This window comes from Balaenoptera physalus, assembly GCF_965194825.1.
Source record: "Balaenoptera physalus genome assembly, chromosome: 9".
Taxonomy (NCBI): Eukaryota; Metazoa; Chordata; class Mammalia; order Artiodactyla; family Balaenopteridae; genus Balaenoptera; species Balaenoptera physalus.
Genome location: NC_138888.1, coordinates 89,870,410 through 89,890,882, shown reverse-complemented (window position 1 = coordinate 89,890,882; position 20,473 = coordinate 89,870,410). Strand labels below are relative to the sequence as shown.

Below are 20,473 nucleotides of genomic sequence, written 5' to 3'. Positions count from 1 at the left end.
AGACATTGCTATATGACACTGCTATATGACTAAGAAACTAATACAAAGGGGAATACATAAAAACTTACCTTTCCTCAAGAAATTAAAAATAAAATTATCATATGATTCAGCAATTCCACTTCTGGGTGTAGACCCAAAAGAACTGCAAACAGGGACTTGAACAGATACTTGTACACCATGTTCACAGGAGCATTATTTACAATAGCCAAAAGGCAGAAGTGACCCAAGTGATCATTAATGGATGGATGGATGGATGAACAAAATGTGGTACACACATAGAATGGAATAGTATTCAGACTTAAAAAGAAAGGAAATTTCTGACATATGCTACAACATGGATGAACGTTGAAGATACTATGCTAAGTAAAATACGCCAGTCACAAAAGGACAGATACTGAAGGACGGTTCCACTTATTTGAGGTACCTAGAGTAATCAAATTCATAGAGACAGAAAGTAGAATGGTGCCTGCCAGGAGCTGGGGGTGAGAGTGGTCAGAGAGGGGGACGGGGAGTTAGTGTTTAAAGGGTACAGAGTTTCAGTTGGGGAAGATGATAAATGTTCTCCAAATGGATGATAGTGATGGCTGCCCAAAAATGTAAATGTACTTAATGCCACTGAACTGTACAATCAAAAGTTGTTAAAATGAAAAAAAAAAACCAAAGTTGTTAAAATGGTCAAAACAAAACAAAAAACAAACTTACCTTACTTAATGGAGAGGGAGCACCAGATCTAAAAGGCAACCAAAAAGAATTAAAACTGGATATACATGAATACATTTGTAGAAGCACTTAAGTTTGATGCTTGGTCAAGCATTAACTTGTTTATATATAGACTTTTTTAGTAATGGATAAACTATTTTTAAAATATATTTTATCTTTTACTCAATTATGACATCTGCTTCCAATGTCTCCCATCCACTTAATTTCTAGTATTAGAAATTCTTAAATTCAAAATCTTTTTTTTGGTATCTCTAGCAACTCAATTAATTATTCGAGTTGATCTTTATTGCCTACGTCCATCAAAAATAAACTGTTCAAATTGGAATTTTAAAAAATTTGCCAAGACTTGGGAAAAATAATGCTTTACAGAATTTTTAAAAAACCGTCCGGTTTATTATTTTTAAAAGTTAGAAAACCCATTAAGGTTAAAGCAACATTGTGATTCATTTAGTCATAATTGTGATACCTAAAAGGAACACTAGAATTAAAAAAAAGATCCCTACAAGCCCTGTGCCTGATGTGTGTCTCAGCTTCCACACTGAGCTGAGACACACTGTGCATTCTCCACACTGTGAGTACTCCTAGAGACTGTCTGGTTTTTTTCATGGCTGTAATGAAAACTGTCTATGAGAAATATTCCCATTATCTTGTGAGAACTTGGGAGCTGGAAAAAGAAGAGTAACCTCAATGCTTGTGTCTAAGGGAGTGAGGGAAAATCAGGAAGAAATATATATATTTTTTCAGTTAGATTGCTGGTAGCACTGATTATAGTATATCATTTCTAGCAAAATGCTTCAGAGACGACTGCCTAAACAGCGTAGGTTTTACTAACCTGAGTTGGTGGAAAATAAATTAGTAAGGAAACAAAATGAAGAAAAAAAGACATTTCAATAAGAAGACTATTGTCAGGGTCTCAGAGTATGGCAGGGATGCCCTTCTACTTATCTACAGAGAAAATATCACACGTGGCAGGAGTAAAATAAAATCAGCAGAGATTTAGTAACTGGAGTTTTGTACAATATCATGAATTTTTGTTTTATTGGATACAGCAAAAGAAATTTAACAATATTATATGCCAGATTAATACCTCTTATGTTCAACTTCATTTGCAAACACAAGCCTGCCATTTCCTGTCTAAATTTAGTTTTCACTTAAAATGAACAAGAAAGCAAGGGCTAACAGAGATTTCTGTGATATAAGGAAGATAGAAGCCTAAGGGTTACACTCGATTAGGTTATGTGTAGTTGGGCTGTTATCTTCAGAGTAACATATCCTATGAAGAAAAGGATATATGCTTCTCTACATTGCTCATCAAGGGTCTACTGAAATAAATGGAATCACAGTATTCTCTATATCTCAGAAACTTAGGAACCTAAAAATCTAGTACTGAGGTTGAAAATTCCCTAATGAGTTTTTGGTTAACAATTCCTCCACTCCTACCACTTTTTTCTCTTTACATATGGAGAAAAGGAAGGGAGTTAAGTCTAAATAAAAATCCAAGAAAATAATAGCCTTAACTCTGCAAAGAAAACATAGAAGCCATCTGATGTGGTCAGTTTCTAAGAATGAGTTAATTGAAATTAATTTGCTTCTCTCTCAAGAGATTTTCATGAACCAATTCTTAATGGTACTGACACAATGAGCAATAGTAATACAGAAAAGAGAATTGAGGATGAACGAGAACTTTTTGAACTGTATTTCCAAACTAACACATAAAAGTTTCTAACATATTCTATACTCTGTAGCAAAATAAAGATATAGTAAAAATGACAGAATTTCTCTACCTACTACTAAAGAATATCATGCTCAAACCTAAGTACAGAATATCATAATTGGCACAAGAATCACTTTGTCAAGCTCTCGCATGAGTGCTATTATTAAATGACACTTGTAGCTACCCCATGGATTCAGCAAAAAAATCTCCTACTGTCTCCCACTATCATCCCACTTAAAGCACTGTATCTTATTCGTCTGTCTTCTCCACTAGATGCCAAATTCTTTGAAGGAAGCAAACCTATCTCATTGTTTTATGTCAGATAAACATATTAACCAAAATAAACTAACCAAACATCTTAAAAATAAATTAACCAAACATCTTAAAAATTATTTTGTATGAAACTAAACTGTCAGGATGTATGACTTCTGTTCCCATGGACCAGATCCAGGTTTTGCCATGATTTCATCAAAAAGGTAGAACCAGAGGTGCTCCCATTGGGGCCACAGCTTTAAAAAGCATCACTCAACACTGATTAAAGTCTGAGGGCTCTGAGGCTCAGAGAGGTAAATAACTCGCCAAAGTCTCATCATTCTTTAATGGTGGATTTCAGGCTTCAGTCCAAGTCTGTCTGTGCACATTTCACATTCCAGCCTGTCCTGACAAAAACACAGGGGAGCCCATCACATTTGTTTCTCTCCTACACAACACACAAATTGCTTCTTTTTACCTGTTCCTTAGCCGATTTTCTGCCCTACTGGCTATTCACCATTTATAAAAGAAAATGCTACAATCTTTTATATATAATGATATTATTTAAAGCCCAATACTTATTTCAACAACTTCAGCTAGAGAAATTTAGTACATGGTGGACCATGTTGGGGGAAAATAAAGCATGAATGTAATTTTAGAAGAGAATGCATGACCCATAGATCCTGTAAAATGTTACAAACAAATACATGGGTTTCTATGATGAACACAGAAAATGTTAAGGTTTACACTTCCCATGTGTTAACAGTAAACTATCAAAAGAAGAAATTTTATTTCTTATTCACAACACTAATCGCTACACAGTTTTTGGTCAAAAACGCTAGTCAGAAAGACAAACAAAACACAGATGTGAAAAACCTATCTCTTCCAAATAATTTTAATTACAATAAACTTGAGTTTCTTTACTAACTCTCAACACTTAGTAAACCCACATATAAAATAAAATCAATTTCTCTCTTTTGTTCTGTGGAATTACAGAAACAGACAATATACAAAGGCATATCACACAGTATTGCATAGAATTTCAAAAATGAGTATCGGTGGATATAAGGCACTAAATATAAAAGGCCTACATATTTTTTAGCAGACATTTGAAAATGCTTCATTTTATGCATTTACTTGACTTAGAGGTTAGAATAGTTTTATACTGCTACCAGAAGACAAAGAAAACCCGTTTAAGTAATTAATTTTCTTTATAGCATTGTCTTTTGGCACTTCTGCCATGTGCCATAGGGAAATCTTTTGTTTACTAAACAAGTGAAAAGTCTTTGATTTCTAAAATCTAAGAGGGATATCTGAATATACAACTAAGAGAGTCTGTTAGTCTTGATCAAAGAAGACCAAAATAAAACCATTTATGCGAGTCACCTTAAGAGAAAATTTTAAAAGTATAATGAAAAAACACAGATGTGTAAAATGGACAGAAATCAGTTTTCAATGTTCTAAATACCAAATGTGGAATTTTAAGAGTGTTTTTTGCATTTTTAGGAATAACCAAATGCAAAAAAAGTCACTCAATATAGTACTCACCCTTCACTTAAGGTCCCAGGTAAGCACAAACATACAAAGAAGAAAATAGTTAACTACTATAGTTCATTTATTTTAAAAATAGGGAATAAGCAAAAGACAAGTTCATAGGTGGTCTCAGCCAATTCAGAAAAGAAATCTGACAAGCATAAAATGATTTTAAAGGAGAGAGGAAAATTACGCTCAGTACAAGGTAATTCAAAACAGAGGATCATTAAGTTCTTATTTTACTACTCTTAGAAATGTAACCAAGTGTCCATAGCTAAATAGTCCAAAAATAGTTGGCAGCAGCCACAAGGGGGCGGCTTTAGAGCTGAAGTTAGGGCTGATGAGATCCACTCTAGGAGGCGGCTTCTCACAGGATTGCAGCCCTGGCAGATTTCAGGAGGGAAGAGGGTGGACCTGTGCGGGGTGCGGGGACCTGAGGGGGGAAGAGCGCGGAGAAGCTGACTTGCACCCATGCGCGTCCTGCATTGCCCAAGGGAGAGGTTCTAACTCTGGCATATGCATATTTCCTCAGCTAAAGGGATCCATCTGCCACAGGAAGAGGGACATTTCTCAGGCTTCCTGCCTCCTTTGGCTTAAATCCTAGGCGACTCATTTGGCTTCCCAGATACCCTAATACGGGAGGGGTGGGAGGAGGCAGCAATTACTGGAAGCGGGCACCCTCTTTTGTGACTTAACATACTCGCACGTCTTTTCAGTTGACATCAATCTACCCACACAAGTCTGATCGTCCTTGGCCACACTGAAGTGGGGACAGACCTTGGACAATGGTACAACCTTGACAGAGCCCCTGAGATGTCCTGTCATCCATCATTCCAAACAGCTCTGCCATCACAGCCTGAGACAGCCCTATTCTGTTGTTTACCATCGAAAACTTAAGACATGCAATAATTTTTACACTAACTTGGAAAAGATGACAGAAATCACCCTTAGCTAAACAACAGGCAAAAAAGTGACTCAAGACACGAGAGTCTAGATTCTGGGAGAATGCCCAGAGAGAAGCAAGCAGAAAGGAGGTGCATTTTGATAGCTGTATCACAGGTAAAATCCACGATCAGCCTATAGCCCTGCAATGAGCAGTTCACGGGTTGTCTCTACCAATTTCTGCTGTCGATCTAAACAGAATCAACATAAAGCTGGGATCACCAACAAAAACAGATTTCAAGCTGACTCTGTAGAGAGAGCTACATTACGTTTTTAGGTGGAGATAATGAAGTATAAAATAGTCCCTGACCTTAAGAATCAGAAAATCCGTTTAAACCACATATCGGGGCAGGGGAGGTGGGGAGGGGAGTCATTAAACAGTGTGGTCTATGATTAAGGAAGCCCTCATGAGATGGCCCTCCCAGGATGTGTAAAATGCACGCACGCAGAGACAAGGAGGGGAGGCACCCAAGATTAGCAGAATTACACTCTGAGCGAGGCACAAAGACGGGAAAGTACCAGGTTTTGTGAACCGAAAAGTATGACCCCGGCTGGAGAGAAGACAAAAATGGAACCTGGACATTTTTGGCATGCAGTCAGGAAAAATGGTCAAAAATCTAAGTGTCCAAACAGAAAGGTTGAAAATCTACTAAAACTACACTTATCGCTGCTCAACTGCTACTCTGTCTAGAAAAATAACTCTGAGTCAAGTGTCAGCAGCATGCCATGCCGAAGGGTCCACCTGGGGAGAGTCTGAAGTCCAGAAAGCCATTCCTGAAGGCTCTGCTTTTTCACAGTAGGGTTGGTAACATAACAGAGTGTTCAAGGCTGCTTGGGAAATTGGGTTCCCAATGATGACAGCCTCAATTTTTAGCACGAGCAATTCTTTTTCTGAGGATTGTGAGTCCCTTCTGAGGGCAAAATAATAAATAAATCAGCAAGTCCAGCCAACACAGGTACAACCTACTAGTTTGCTGAATTAGCCTTCAGACAGATTACCTATAATGGGGTCACGATGTCATAAGTTAATGGGAAGGGTAGGGGTTTTCAGGGAACTCAGGATAATTACAATAAAGCATACCCTAAAACGGTAGTACTGTGATAAATCTCACTGTATAAAGAATGACTCTAGTACTTTTCATCTTATTTAGAATATACAACTAATGCGTACTTGTTTCCAGGTTTCTTTCCTTCTAATGTATTTAGATGCTGTTCAAGGGTCTCCATAAGACTGCTGGGAGCCTACAATAAGAAAGTAAAAAATAAATGTCTGCATTGCTTTCTTTCAAAATAAATACACTGGAACATCACTGTAACTTTGTATAGTGCAGGTCTGGGCACCCTAATACATATGGGAGATAATTTCATTCCAGGGTCTTTTGGTACTTAAATATTTAAATTCCACAGAATCTCCAACAGGCCCATCATACATGTACTTAACTTCACTGCATAACAAACAGTGTTACAGTGTGGTTTCGGTGTAGAAATGACATTGGATAGACTTTTACTAAGATATTACTTAAATGTAGTAAAGTCAATTAAATCAAGTTCACCATATGTTTCCATAAGACCACAGTGAAAAAAGTAAAGGTATTTGTATCCAAGTCAAAAATATAAGTGCCCAAATACAAACTTACAGAAATATGAAAATACAGTAAAATCTCACTTATCCACATTTGACTGAAATATTAGGGAAAATTACTACTTTATTAAAAAAGAGAGGGTAAGTGAGAGTTGTGGGGGAAAAATACAACTTTAATAGTCAACCACAATTAAGATTTTCTTGTTATTGAGCTATTTAATTTATATACATAGTAAAGTAACTTTAGCAAGTATTAATGTTATATAACAGACTACTGTGTTTTGGCAAATTTAATATATTACACCTCTTTTATTAAGAAGTACCTGAATGTTTTTATCATCATATTTTAGGCAATATAAAGTGATGGCATTTTGCTGTATATTAGGAGAAGAAATAATAGGTTCATATAAATATTCCATCCCATCTATTCCTCAAGCATTAGAAATTTAATTTCACCTTTCTCGAATAATCTTAACCCAAGTTAGACTTTAACAGCAGCATAGGCATTCAAAGACTGGCATAACATTTATAGATACATTTAATTTTGACAATTATTCTTAAAATTAATATAAAATTAATTCTGAGGGATTTTAAAGTAACTATGCTAACTGCTAAAAAAATAGTATAACTGTACATTTTACATTGTACCTATAATGACAAATGAAAATAAAATTCTTATTAAAATTGTTTAGTACATTTAATATTCATTTTCATTTCACTAATAGACTCATATACTGCCTTAACAATAATATTATTATATATATAATTATGTGAGATTATTGTATGTGTAAATTACTAAGTGAGCCACACATAAATTTATAAATATAAATTAGTAAGTGAATAAAAATATTAACTTGATCAAAGTGATGAAGGTAGGGTAGAAAGGGACAGCCCTGTGAACGTTATATAAAAAGTTAATTACTGTAGAGTAGAAAAAATGACTTTCAGGAGATATAACAAATTTTGAAAGTTATAAAAATTAGAATTCTTAATATAGGTCAGGTAAAAGCTGACTTAGCAAATTCCAGTAAACTACAACTAGGGGTATACGTCTAAGTTTTAAAAAATGAATTTTTAAGAGATAAAGGAAATTTTGCTCTATAGAAAAATTGTAACCTACTAAGATGCGCTCGCTTAATAAACAGAATGTGTATTGTAACTTTAAAAGGAAGAAGACAGAAAATGGCTTCACAATTTTTAGATGAATTCACACCTGATAACTTCCATTATAATTGTCATAATAGTAATAATTATAATTGTCATAATAATGGAATCTAGGAGGCCCAGGCATATAACTTTAAACTTTTTGGTTTCCATTCTTCTCATTGGGATCACAGTAACGAAAAATATATCAAGCCACAGAACCTCTCTCTAGTTAGAAGACTTAGGTCCTCTGAATATTAAATGCAATGTAAAAGAAATGTGATTCTGTGCTAAACCTGTTTAAGAAATGCTATTTATAGTTATAAAATAGAGAACAGTATGGGATAACAAAAGAAGTAGTATTTTTTCCTATATAGTTTCTTAATTATGTAAAACAAAGAAAACAAAAACTAGGATGATAGTTTCCAATTTCATTCTTTTTGTAAAGTTTCTTAATAATTTAAGAAAAAAATTAAAAATAAAGTAGTAGTCACTAAAATCACAATAGTTGAGAGAAATGTGACCAAGAACACAGACTACAAAACTGACTTTGTCTTTAAGAGGTGTTATTTTGCAATGCATTGCACATAAAATTAAGTTTGGAGCATTTTAGCTTAGACGTTTAAAAATGCTTCATCATTTATATCTCTTATTAGGACATGTGAAATCTAACAGAAATAAACTCCTCAAACATTTCTGGAGGGAAAAAAAACGACTTTGATAGTAAAGTTCGTTGAGTGTAGGAATATTGGCCTTCTGAGCTCTATCTATGGCACTGAGCACATCCTGGCATGCAGCAGACAAAAATGAAAACTGTCTCAAATTTCCAAGGGGCAAAACTTTGAGAATGCCTCTGCTGTTGTAAAAGGAACTTTAGTATAATTAGCAGTATCTTTAGTTGCTTATTTTAAATAATGCTGAAGTCAACAGACCAATCAGGTGAAAATACCAACCCAAAGAACAAGAGGAAGCTTGTGAAAGCTAATAAATAACAGTGATATATCATGGTTACCGATTCATCAGTGGTACAGTCTTTAAAAGGAGACTTTTCTTTACCAGTAGTTTTCAGATCAACCAGAATTCCTGACATCAAAACCTAAGATGTTTTTCATAAATGGAGATATATTAAATTCGGAACACATGCACACACACCAAACAGGAAATAGTATTTTGAAAATCCTTTTCTTGAAACAAATTCATAGCTGTTTGTGAGTACAGGATCAAAAAGGAAGCATCCATCTACAATTCAGATGCTTTAGATCCTAAAGCATCATTAAAAACAAATGGAAATAAAAAGCAACCAAAAGGTCATTCAAATTTTTTGATTATTAGATCTAAGAAACCATTGGAAAGTGCTGAGGAGGAATATTTCAGTTCTGATATCATATTCACTTCTTATTCAATACAGTACTTTTGAGTGTTTAAAAATGTTTTTCATTGGTATTTATAAATCATTTAAAACGCTGTTATGATGATATTATATGCACAATTTAAAAAGGGCTACAGATGACCACAGTGGTATTTACTGTACATTTTCTAACCAGAAAGATATCCATTCAATCCCTGTGTTCCATCTTGCTGCAAGAGGAATTCTAATCCTTTCTCAGTTAGGAGCAGCCTTTCCCTACTCCCAGTCAATAGGTAGCCCTTCTGGTCCCCATCATCTATCTCCTTAATCCTCTTCCTTGCTGGTTATTTTTGTTCATCGCCACGGCTAGATTCAGTGGTCATGGCAGCCACAGAGAAGCCTGGCAGAGAGTAGAACCCAATCTCAGAGGTCTCAAACAGAGTCCACACTACCTGGCATTTCTGACCCATCTCCAGATTAGTTCTGGTCTAACACTATCCGAAGGACTAACCCTAGGACAGCTCACATTCCAGCTTCTGTCCGACCAGACTGTCACAGTGGGTCTAAAGCCCCAGCTCAATGACAAGCCTCCAATTAGACCTGTGGAAGGGTTCTAAATAAAAATTAGGGGGTGTGTTTAGCTCTGCTGCTCATGAACCCAACAGAAATCACAATTAAGTAACTTATTAAGAAATTTCAGAAGCACACAAAACTTTCGAATTGAGATTTAAATATACACTGGAGAAATGAACTAGAAGATTTTTTTTTATAAGGAGGTAATTTCAAAATAAATGTTAATACTGAAGTCTATGTGGCTCTTAAAGTCATAACAAAAGCAGAGGATAGAATGTTACCAGTATCTAATGAATCTCTACCACAGAATCGCTTTCTACTAGAACCAGAGTAAGATTTTATCTTCTTTAAGGATGGGTCTCTGTTCCCCAAATTATAATAACACAGAACATACATCATTACATAAAATATTATGCCTCTGGACTTCTTGAGAGAAGATTATATAAACTGTAAAGAATATAACGGTATCATTAAAAATTAAAGCCAAGTATGTAAATCTGTCAATGATATGCTATAATTTTCTAATTTTAAAAACAGAAAGGTATTTAAGTATGCTTTTAAACCTTTCTTTATCTCCCTTCAGACTCTGCCCAAACTGAGATAAACGAGGACCTCTTTTCTTCTTAACCTGCCAGCCTCTCTAACAACATGACTAGTTTTCCTCCTGTTCCATGGTGAGAGCAGTCTATACAGTTGAAATAAATATGATTTACCATTTCTATAAGCTATTCATTGAGTTAAATACTTAGATATCTACATTTTTTAGGTTAACATGTATTTGGGTTATTTTTTAAAACTGCAATGTAAATGTTAATGTTAATAATGTAAATAATTAAATAATTTAAAATGAAAGCACAGTGATTTTCTTTGCTTTTTATTAATAATAATTAATACATCTTTATTAGATTATAATCTAATAAAGAAATTTTAATAGCATTTTAATAGCACACAATTTTTAGCCATATCCAAGACAATACCAATATCTTATTTAGGTATGCACCTGATCAAAGAACACTATCTTCTCATAGTAGCAAAAATATTTTATACTAATATTCTGTCTATTAGAAGGCACTTTCCCCCAACTTTTAAATAAAAAAATACAATGCCATCATTTTCTGAATTGTTCTGTGGATTTTATTTATGAAGAATTCTTGGCATTTAATTGGTATTTTAATAATGTAAATACAGAGACCATTACTTTGGGTTTCCCTAATTTTTAATAAAAATTTAAGGTTAACATTTAAATATAGAAACATTTTAAGGGATAATAAAGATAAGAAATTATTAAACACATTTTGATACTATTAAAAATGGGTAATCTTTCATTATGACAATTTTCTTCAATTACAATAACTTTTTTTTATTTGCAAAGACAGAAAACTCATATATTCATTACTGGTATATATGGTAGCAGTTCTTAACTCTCTCCTATCATCTATTTCTAGTTAAAGAACATGTTTGGAACAGAAATTTACTGTAGCAGAATGACAAGTTGATTAAACAAAAACAGTTCCTGCCAATTATGAGAAAGGTCCTACAGTAATTCTGCACATGTGAATGATCTTGATTCTACATCCAAGGAGCCGTACAATGTACCCTCTTAACAGATAAAAGGATTGATAAGGAAGCTCTACTATTGTTTTGCTTCCTAGATAGTCCCCAGAAAATCACTCATCCACCACTACTATTTTTTTTAAAAAGTTCTCTTGTATATAGAAATTCCTCCCCTTCACAGGGGAGACAAGAATCAGTGTATTGAATAGTGGAACTACAACCTCAGTGTTCTTGCTATTCGTGCCCCTCCTCCATCCCTGGGACATGTTGAAAACTAGGAGAAGAAGCAGGAAGAACAGTTCAAATGTTCTGATTACATGCCTATGAATAGTCACATTTCATGGATAAAACACTTTTTAAACATTTTTCAAGGCTTCCTTTTGATTCAAGTTTAAGAATGAAAAAATGAGCTCAATAATTAAATACAGTTGCCTTTAAAGAAGAAACGATTTTATAAGAGTAGGAAAATATTCATATTATCTCCAGAAATATATTTAATAGCTAAAAAAAAAATTGTAAGTTAGAAGGATTTCCAAGAAAGGTGGTTGGCCTACATTCAAAAATGCATTAAATGCTTACAAGCCTCTGCCCTAGGTAAGACCATTTATGGTGAACTATGGATTAATAATTTCATGCATACTAAATTTTTCACTCAGAGAATCACTTACCTGTGTGAGGTCAGGAATGTCACCTTTATCAATGCCAACTTGCTGCGGATTAAAAAAAAGTTACTTAATAGGTTTTTAAAAATTAATTTCTTAGATCACCTATAGAATTAGTTAAAACCACAGCTCAATCTTGGTATAAAATAATTATTATTATATATATCAATCTCACTTTGAATATGTGCTTTTTGCGGAGTTTCCCACTCAATATAAGAGCAATGATTTTGGCAATATAGATACAACAAATGTATAGAATTTTGCTAGAACCCGAAAAAAGAACTTAGGAAACTGAAGTGTAAAAGGTTTCCTCCATGGTTAATGGCAACTAAAATTTTTAAAAAATGCTTCGACTAAATTTAAATTGTTAATTATGCCCAGTCAGTCCTCTGGACAGGGAATGTTCACTGAATTTTAATAACTTGTTCAGGGTGTAGCTTCCACCCTTCCTCACACAGAGAGAACCACTGTGACATCCAAGATGTATCCTTCCAGAGTTTCTTTATGCATATCCAAGGAAATAGGAAATCCATAAATATATAGTTATTTCCCACATTGTTATACAATAATAGTGTATTATGTATACTGGGATTATACTTTTCATTTAACAATACATCTTGGAACTATATCCATATTAATACACAGAATTTCCTCATTTTTAAACAGCTTCCTTGTCTTATAATTTATTTAACAAGTCACCTATTAATGAACACTTAAGTTGCTTGCAATCCCTTGCCATTGCAAGAAATGCTGCACACATCACTTTGCACCTGTGTGGACACATCTGTAGGACACATTTGTAGAAGTGGGATTACTAGATAAAAGCATATGTGAATTTTAAATTTTGGTAGCTTGGGGAAGGAAGAGAAGGGAGGGAGGGAGGGGCAGAAAAAGAAAGTGCTAGCAAGACTGCAAATATGGGAATATATTAATAAAGGTGAATCAACGAAGAGAGTACACAGGTGTTCACTATACAAGTTTATCAACTCTTTTGTAGGTTTGACAAGTGTTCAAAATAAAAAGCTGGGGAAAAATACAAATCATAACTTCATTCTCTCATTCTATATAAATGATGGAATTGAGGCTTAAAGAAACAAAGAGGGTTAACCCAAGTCTCTCTGTGAGAAACGAAGTGCTTCGTTATGCTGATGGAAATGTGGAAGCCAATACAGGAAGCCTAAGTGTCGGCTCCTGAAAGACAATAAGGCAAACTGGAGAGGCGCAAGTCCACTTGTGTGTCAAATGCTGAGCTAACTTCTTTCCTTTGTCTTTTCTATATCTAAAGCAGCGTAGGGAGACGCAACAGGGAAGAGATATGGGGATATATGTATATGTATAGCTGATTTACTTTGTTATAAAGCAGAAACTAACACACCATTGTAAAGCAATTATACTCCAATAAAGATGTTGAAAAAAATAAAAAATAAAGCAGTGCTTCTCAGCCTTGGCACTAGTGACACTTTGGGATGATAATTCTTTGCTGGGGGCTGTCTTATGTCTGCCCTAAACTCACATTCTTTCAAAGTATGGAAATTATAAATTAAGGCAACTTCATTCTATTTATTTCCATATTTCAATACCTCTTGAGATGATCCATTAAAATAAATATGAATATGAATGAGGTCAGTGTTTGTTAAATTAAAGCATTATGGGTCCCTAATATTGGAATCACCTCCTTAAAAGGTGATGCGATTCTATTAAGTAGGTAACTCTGTTAAAGAAATTCTTCCTTTACTTTGCTATTCTTACTGTCCTGAACTTCTGAACCACAATGAAGTTGGAGGATGGAGCTGAAGTGTGATTATATTACAGAAATCTCATCACTTTCTGTCTGCAAGTATTCTGGGAGACATAACTCCTATGAGTTGGTATTTACCTTGGAATGGCAAACTAAGAATAACTTAGTTCTATAAAAGGTAAGTGCGTTTAGCAGACATGCCTATTACTTGTAAAATAACCATTTTACAAAGTTTCAGTTGTCTGCTTTAGGAGACTTCAGTATAAGAATTCAAAGCACGGGAAGTTTTCTGTACTTCAAGCAATTCCTCTGTGCAAAATTTGAATATATCCATAGGAATTATTCAATTACTCCACATTTCTTTTAATACGATGGGAAACTTAATGTTAACATTTGCCATATAGCCTATATAGAGAGTTGTATTTTAAAAACAACATTCTTGCAAGTCATCTACACATTCTTCAGGCAAATGGTATTAACAACAGGGTAGCTTATTGGGTAGGAGTCCATACATATGTACACCACACAAGCACTGCTTGGTAGAAAAGAGAAGCTTCGTATATTTGCTGAAAACTTTCTGTATTTACCAATCATAACCAAACGATTCAACACTGGTATCCAAACAGTTAGTGTTTAAATTATGAACAATGCGATTTAAATGTGAAAGAAAACACTAATGGTTAACCCATTGCGATTAATGTTTATTCTATTAAAAATAATTTTGTAAATTAGTATCCATTCTATAAAAAGTCTTAGTCATGTTTGAATAAAATTAAAATATTTATTATTATGTTGTTTAAAGACAAACTCTCAAAATGACATCTAATTTCTGTATATCTCCTTCTCAGCGGCCTGAAATGGGCCTGTGATAACACGAGGTTATCAAGAGACACAAAGTAAAATTTCACATGTAAGAATAGAAGGAACTGATATATAAGCACCCTTTTTCTCACGGAGACCTTTAGCCCAGCCTTATTATGCTGATTAGAGAAATATTTACCCCAAACTGTAACATGTCCAGCTCTTTACTTTTCCGATATACACAACATCAGATGGGAACACTGGGAAGCATGTGCACCAGGAATTAATCCAACAGTGAAATAATCCTCTGCCCTGGGTGTTTAGGTATAACTGATCTTCTCACAGAAAGAAATTAAGCAAATTTTGCTAGATTACATTGATAATTACAGTTGAACCATGGGAAAATCCTATCAAATACAAAGAACAAAACTTGTGTAGCAGCAAAAGTTTCAAGCAATTCTATCCTTCCTTAAAGGCCACCAACATCAATAAACCCATGGAAATATACATGAACATGCTTTAATGTATACGTAATTTATTAAGCTAATCTTTACCTTTTGTTTCCCATATTGATTTTTTTTAACAAATTCTGATTATAAACTGTATGGATCTAAGCTCAAGAGATAGTATTTTGCAAGATTATTTTGGTCTTGGAATTTAAATGTGACAATTATCACTCCTGTGAATAAATGAAATTTGAAGAATAATGCTTGGGCTAGAGTGCTTTTGAAATTATGTGTATAAATGCCTGTTCTTGTGCTATATTCTGAAAATGGCGAAAACATCAAAAACATGGCATGAATGTCCCACGTCCACAGCATTTAGTGCTTTGCTGGTGAGCTTCAGAACCCTTCCCACAAAACACTTCAGTCAGCCCTAGCAATCAGTTAGTTGACAAGCAAGATAAGAACCCATTTGTCACCCTGACAAAGGATTGTAATAAAATGTCACAATTTCCACTATGAGTCAATCATTGGATTTCATAAGAGAAGACACCAATTTACAGATAACCTCAGGAACAACAACTTGATGGTTACACAGTTACTGTGATTACGTATAAAGAGACATCCTTAAGACACAATTTATAAACTTTATAAAATTAATTATACTTTGTTTTCTTTTTTCCTTGTATTGAAATCATTTTGACAAAGTAAGAAAAGTCAGGGTTTATCGTTTACACACTGAGAACAATGGACAGACTTTTCTAAGGGCTTTTTTCTACAGTTCAATACAAAGGAAGCACTTTCTTACAATCAAGGACAGCCATGAGGTGAGATGGAGGGACAAACCACCTTGCAAAGCTGTGAGCTCATCATCCATGAAACTTTTATTTGGACACAGGATGATCTTCTGATTGAAATGCAAGAGTGCAGAGCACAGCTCTGGGTGAGAAGCAGGATGAAATGTCTTCCAAGGCCACTTCCAACCCTAATAACCTGTGACTCTGTGGCAGAATGTCATGCCAGATTATGAACTCTACTGTTTACTCCAGATACATGTGTTAATATTACTTACCTCTGCAACTTTGAGAAATTCAGACACTCGTGTCATCCTAGTTAGAAATCGTTTGTAAATTTCTAGAGCATCTTTACATTGTCCTTTCTTCATTTCAAAAAACTTTTCTAGAAGAGATAGATAAGCATTTCGAAAAGTGTATTATATTCAATCTGCTTCTAAGCTTACATTGATACTATTACTTACAACTTTAATGTTTGAATCAAAACACTTGGCACTAAAACTTATGGGAAATATTAAAAACACCTAAACAAGGGAGGTCTGAGTAGTTTAGGAAAGGTGTTATGTTCTAAGGTGTCTCACATGAAACAATTTAAATAATGAAAATACAGTTAAAGTAGAAGCATATATTAATTGTCACAACAGGTATACTTCATGATACATATATTGTAATATTCTGTTTCAGAAAACAGCATCAAATTCTTGCTGATAACAATCTCAAAAGTTAAAACTGCACCCTACAGCATCCTTTTTTTCTTACTAGTTCACTATAAAGCAATAATCTATATATTATAAAGCAATAATCTATAAAGTTCCCTGAATTAAAGAATTCTTTAAATTGTCTACACTCCATATAAGTGATACTTGCTTTTACTGGTCATTAACTATTTCTTTCAAACATTATGTCTTTTTGTTATAACATAGTGGAGTTTCGTCCTTTCTAGTCTATAATCGTATCCTCTTTCTCAACTTTTAGCTTTCTAGACAGAAAAACAAAGGGTCCTTTTGCTGTTCTCTTCTGCCTCCCAAGACTAGAATTCAGTCATGAATTATAACTGTAGTATGAGAGTGTATTTTCTCCATACATGTTTCGAAGAAAACTAGCACTTTAACAGTGTTTCCCCTAGCCAGTCATTCATCCGTTCATTCAGTCAAAATTATTGACATTGCAGATGGAGACACAGTCGGCCAGTGTCTACAATAGCTCCCTGGCAACCCTGGATCATAACTGACGGCTCAGTATCTCCATTATTTCATATTTGCACATGGTTAAACATATGCTATTTTTATGCACTCTCACATTTGAAAGTTCTGGATTTCATTCGGCATGTAATTTTACTACCTCAAAAGTATTTTTAATTTTCTCAAGAAAGGTTTAATAATATATAATTACACAAAGAATTAATTATTGAGGGCAGCTACTCATTACCTTCTGTTGACAGTCTTTTGGTAATTTTACTTTTAACATGGACCTCCCCTGTAGGGTATTCGAGGGAAGCAAAAAGATCAAGAAAACAAACACATAATGTTTTCTAGTTGTTAAGATTTGAGAGGAAAGTGGGTCTTTTAAAAAATGGCCAAATTTAAGGATACTTTCTTTGTCCACCCACCCCGTCTTCTAAGCTAGAGACAGAAATATGGTGTTACAGGGGAACAAATCTTTTCAGTTTAAACCTTTGAAAATAAGGACTTATTCTGGTAAAACACACCTTTCTTTCCTTTTAAACAATCTTCACATAAACAATTTCTTCCAAGTGTCTAAATTACTTTTCTTTACTATAAGTTTATTTATTTGAATCAGATCTTCAGTGATAACACAAAAAGAGAAATCAAACTGAATAATCTCAATCTCCTCTTAGAACCAATGCATCAAAATTTTAAGCAGTGTTTTTTTGTCTCCTCTGGATGCGTTTTAAGTTGTTTGTATCTTTTGTGGTAATTTAGGATTCAGTAACAAAAGACTTTCAATAATGATGGTTTTAGGTTATAATCTCATAAGTGTTTCTGTAACAGTGGTAATGACACAGCAAAGCAGCATGTACTGATCAATACAAAGCTGTAAAGTTCCCTCACCCGCTTAAGAGACCAGAGAAATTAACACTTTTAACAGAGGGGATGGGTCACCCAGAAATGAGTCTCTTTCTTTCATAATAAAGATAACATATGTTGATTTTCAGTACCTGAAATGATCAAATATTGACATTTGTAACATGAATCTTTATAAAGTGTTGATGAATTCCCTTGTCATATTAGTACTGACTTTTGCAGAATAACTGTCCGAGGAAAAGAACCAGATGAAAATATATCTCATCCCTGTGAAACAAACTGAGACCTTGCATGTAGGCTATTACTAACGACCACTAGTCAGTAAGGGAAGCATCTTCTTATTCATGCGTCAGAGTTTCATTACAGTGACAAAATGTTTGCTAAGATTTGCACCACTGTTGATTCCAACATTAGATGTAGAGATCTGGTCATGAAGTCCTTGACTAAGACTCACCCATGATATATTTATAAAGTTAATTCCTAGCGCTTAGTTAATAAACAAACAAAAAACAGACCTGTCTCAAAACACTTGGGATACTGCATATACTTCTCTTCTAGAGTGTTACTTTCACAAGAGCAAGTTGACAATGCTGAATGAAGGCCACTCAACGCCACAGTGTCGTGAGGCCAGAATGTACAACTACCACTTTTGAAAGGTTAGGTCTCTAATATGAAAAGGTACAACTCTTCTCCTTTTCTGCTGCTAATCTTAGGCAAGAGACTCTCTTTTTCAAATTAAATGAAATAAAAAATATACATTGAATGTTTATTATTTTAATATAAGGAGAAAATGCATGCTTAATACACTCCATCTGTAAAGTCAACATAAAGTAAAGCACAGCAGCATTTAAGGAGTGTTCAAGATAATAATAGAGGAGAGTCACATGACTTAACATCTTTAATTGCTAAATCAACGGTAAAGGCATTAAGTCCAATGTTCATGAAGCAGAAGTGGGGATGAAGCGGGGGTACACTGGGGAGAGAGGATGAGAATGAATCAACAGAATTTCATTTCTGACTGGCACAGATTTTAGTCAGTGGGCAACTCAAAGAGAACTGAGGTTTCAGGTTTAAAAGACTAATTATATATAAACAGAAACAAGGAGATTAGGAAGGGCAAATTCAAGAGTTCAGTTTCAGAGACTGCCGAGTTTGAGGTAAGAACACAATATTTAAATTTAAGTGTCGACAAATAAGTAGACGTGCAAAACTGAAGCTCAGGAGGAAGGGAAGGACTGAAAGGATAGATGTGAGACTCCTCATAATGGAAATAATAAGTTTCCCAGTGAAGAATACACAGAGAAAGCAAAACAGCAGATGGCTGGACATGAACTTTAGCAAAAGCTCACCTTTATGAGTTGTAAAGAAGATTAAGATCAGCCAGCAAAAGCGAATGGAAAAGTCTACCTTACTTGGCTTGCCACCAAACTCCCTCACCTGAAATAAAGGTGATGTGGTTTTGAACTGCACACCACAGGCAGGAATCTTTCCCCAGGAAAGGCAAAACCTCCCAGGGCACTGTATTCGATGTTGATGACTGGCTCACCCAACTCCATTCTATCTTTTTTCTAGACTCATGAGAAGCCAGGGATCTGGATGCAAATTTAGTTCTGCACATTAGACAGACCTGTGGGCGATCTGGAAGGTGAAACTGTGGCAGCAGCAGCAGGCTTCCTGTACCTGAACAGCTGTTTCTCATGGCAAGTGATAAGATCCCTGGAGGGTGAGCTATCTTTCACAGCATTTCACTGTCACCCTCCAGCTTTCCTGGGCTTTAGGGAATAACTGTCACAGTCACAGCCACTCGATCTGACTCCCTACTCCCTGGATTATGGCTTCAAGTGTCCATTCTCCAGCTCCCTAGTGGTGTAAGGCAGCCCAGGTGGTTTCAGCATACTTTCTAGTAGTGGCCTCGTAAGCAGTAACTTCCCTAGAGCACAGAACTGGTTACTTCAGGAGCATCTCAGGGGGCCGAGACCAGAACCAGGTCCTGCAGGCTTCCCATAATTAAATGAGGACCTAACCCCTTGTTTTGAATCCCTTTCTATTTAGAATACGTAGAGTGGTTTCTGTTTCTTGCATAGACACAGTATTTGGTGGCTGAAGAGGCTGTAGAAATCAGATGCTCAAAAATGTCCAAGGGAGGAATCTGGGATTAGATATGTAACCTGAATGAATTTGAAGGCAGTGATAACCACCTGCAACTAGTGGAGAATGGGATTCTCGGAATCTGTGCTGCACAGGAGCAAAATAATGACTTAAATTATGACCTGTGGTTTTCTGAAATAAGCACCTAGAATGAAGCTTATCAGGACAAGCAGCTGCGGGGATAGACCGTGATGAGAACAAGGCAGATGGAACTGTGGGGTGGACGGCTGCTCCCGACCCCACTGGAGAGCTTAAAAAGGGAAATGACAACACAGGATGTAAAATGACTGGCTCAAGGCTCTGGTCAGACTGTGGTACTCCAGGCTGCCCTAAAATAATCTTATCCTTACAGACACAGGGCTGTGATCGCTAAAGTCACAGAGTCTAATCTTGTGAGTTGCTGAATTATAATGTATGTGGGCAAGTTAAATTTCCAGCTTCAACATGGTCTCCTTTGTGAAAGTTAGGACTCTTACTGAAA

At 35.1% G+C, this 20,473-nt stretch overlaps 1 protein-coding gene across 10 annotated transcripts in view; it reads right to left on the bottom strand.

Annotated features, from left to right (window-relative positions):
* SNAP91 (synaptosome associated protein 91) overlaps positions 1-20,473 on the bottom strand; it is a 171,432-nt gene that overhangs the window by 75,131 nt on the left and 75,828 nt on the right. For 5 of the 10 annotated variants that reach the window (XM_082474181.1, XM_082474184.1, XM_082474185.1 and 2 more), the window contains exons 8-12: positions 16,078-16,184; positions 12,030-12,071; positions 8,899-8,982; positions 6,333-6,403; positions 703-730 (exon numbers count right to left, since the gene is read on the bottom strand). In XM_082474181.1, the coding sequence (XP_082330307.1) occupies positions 703-730; positions 6,333-6,403; positions 8,899-8,982; positions 12,030-12,071; positions 16,078-16,184 (332 nt within the window). The remainder of the gene's footprint in view (positions 1-702; positions 731-6,332; positions 6,404-8,898; positions 8,983-12,029; positions 12,072-16,077; positions 16,185-20,473) is intronic. The other 5 variants (XM_082474183.1, XM_082474190.1, XM_082474189.1 and 2 more) reach the window with 1 other exon arrangement.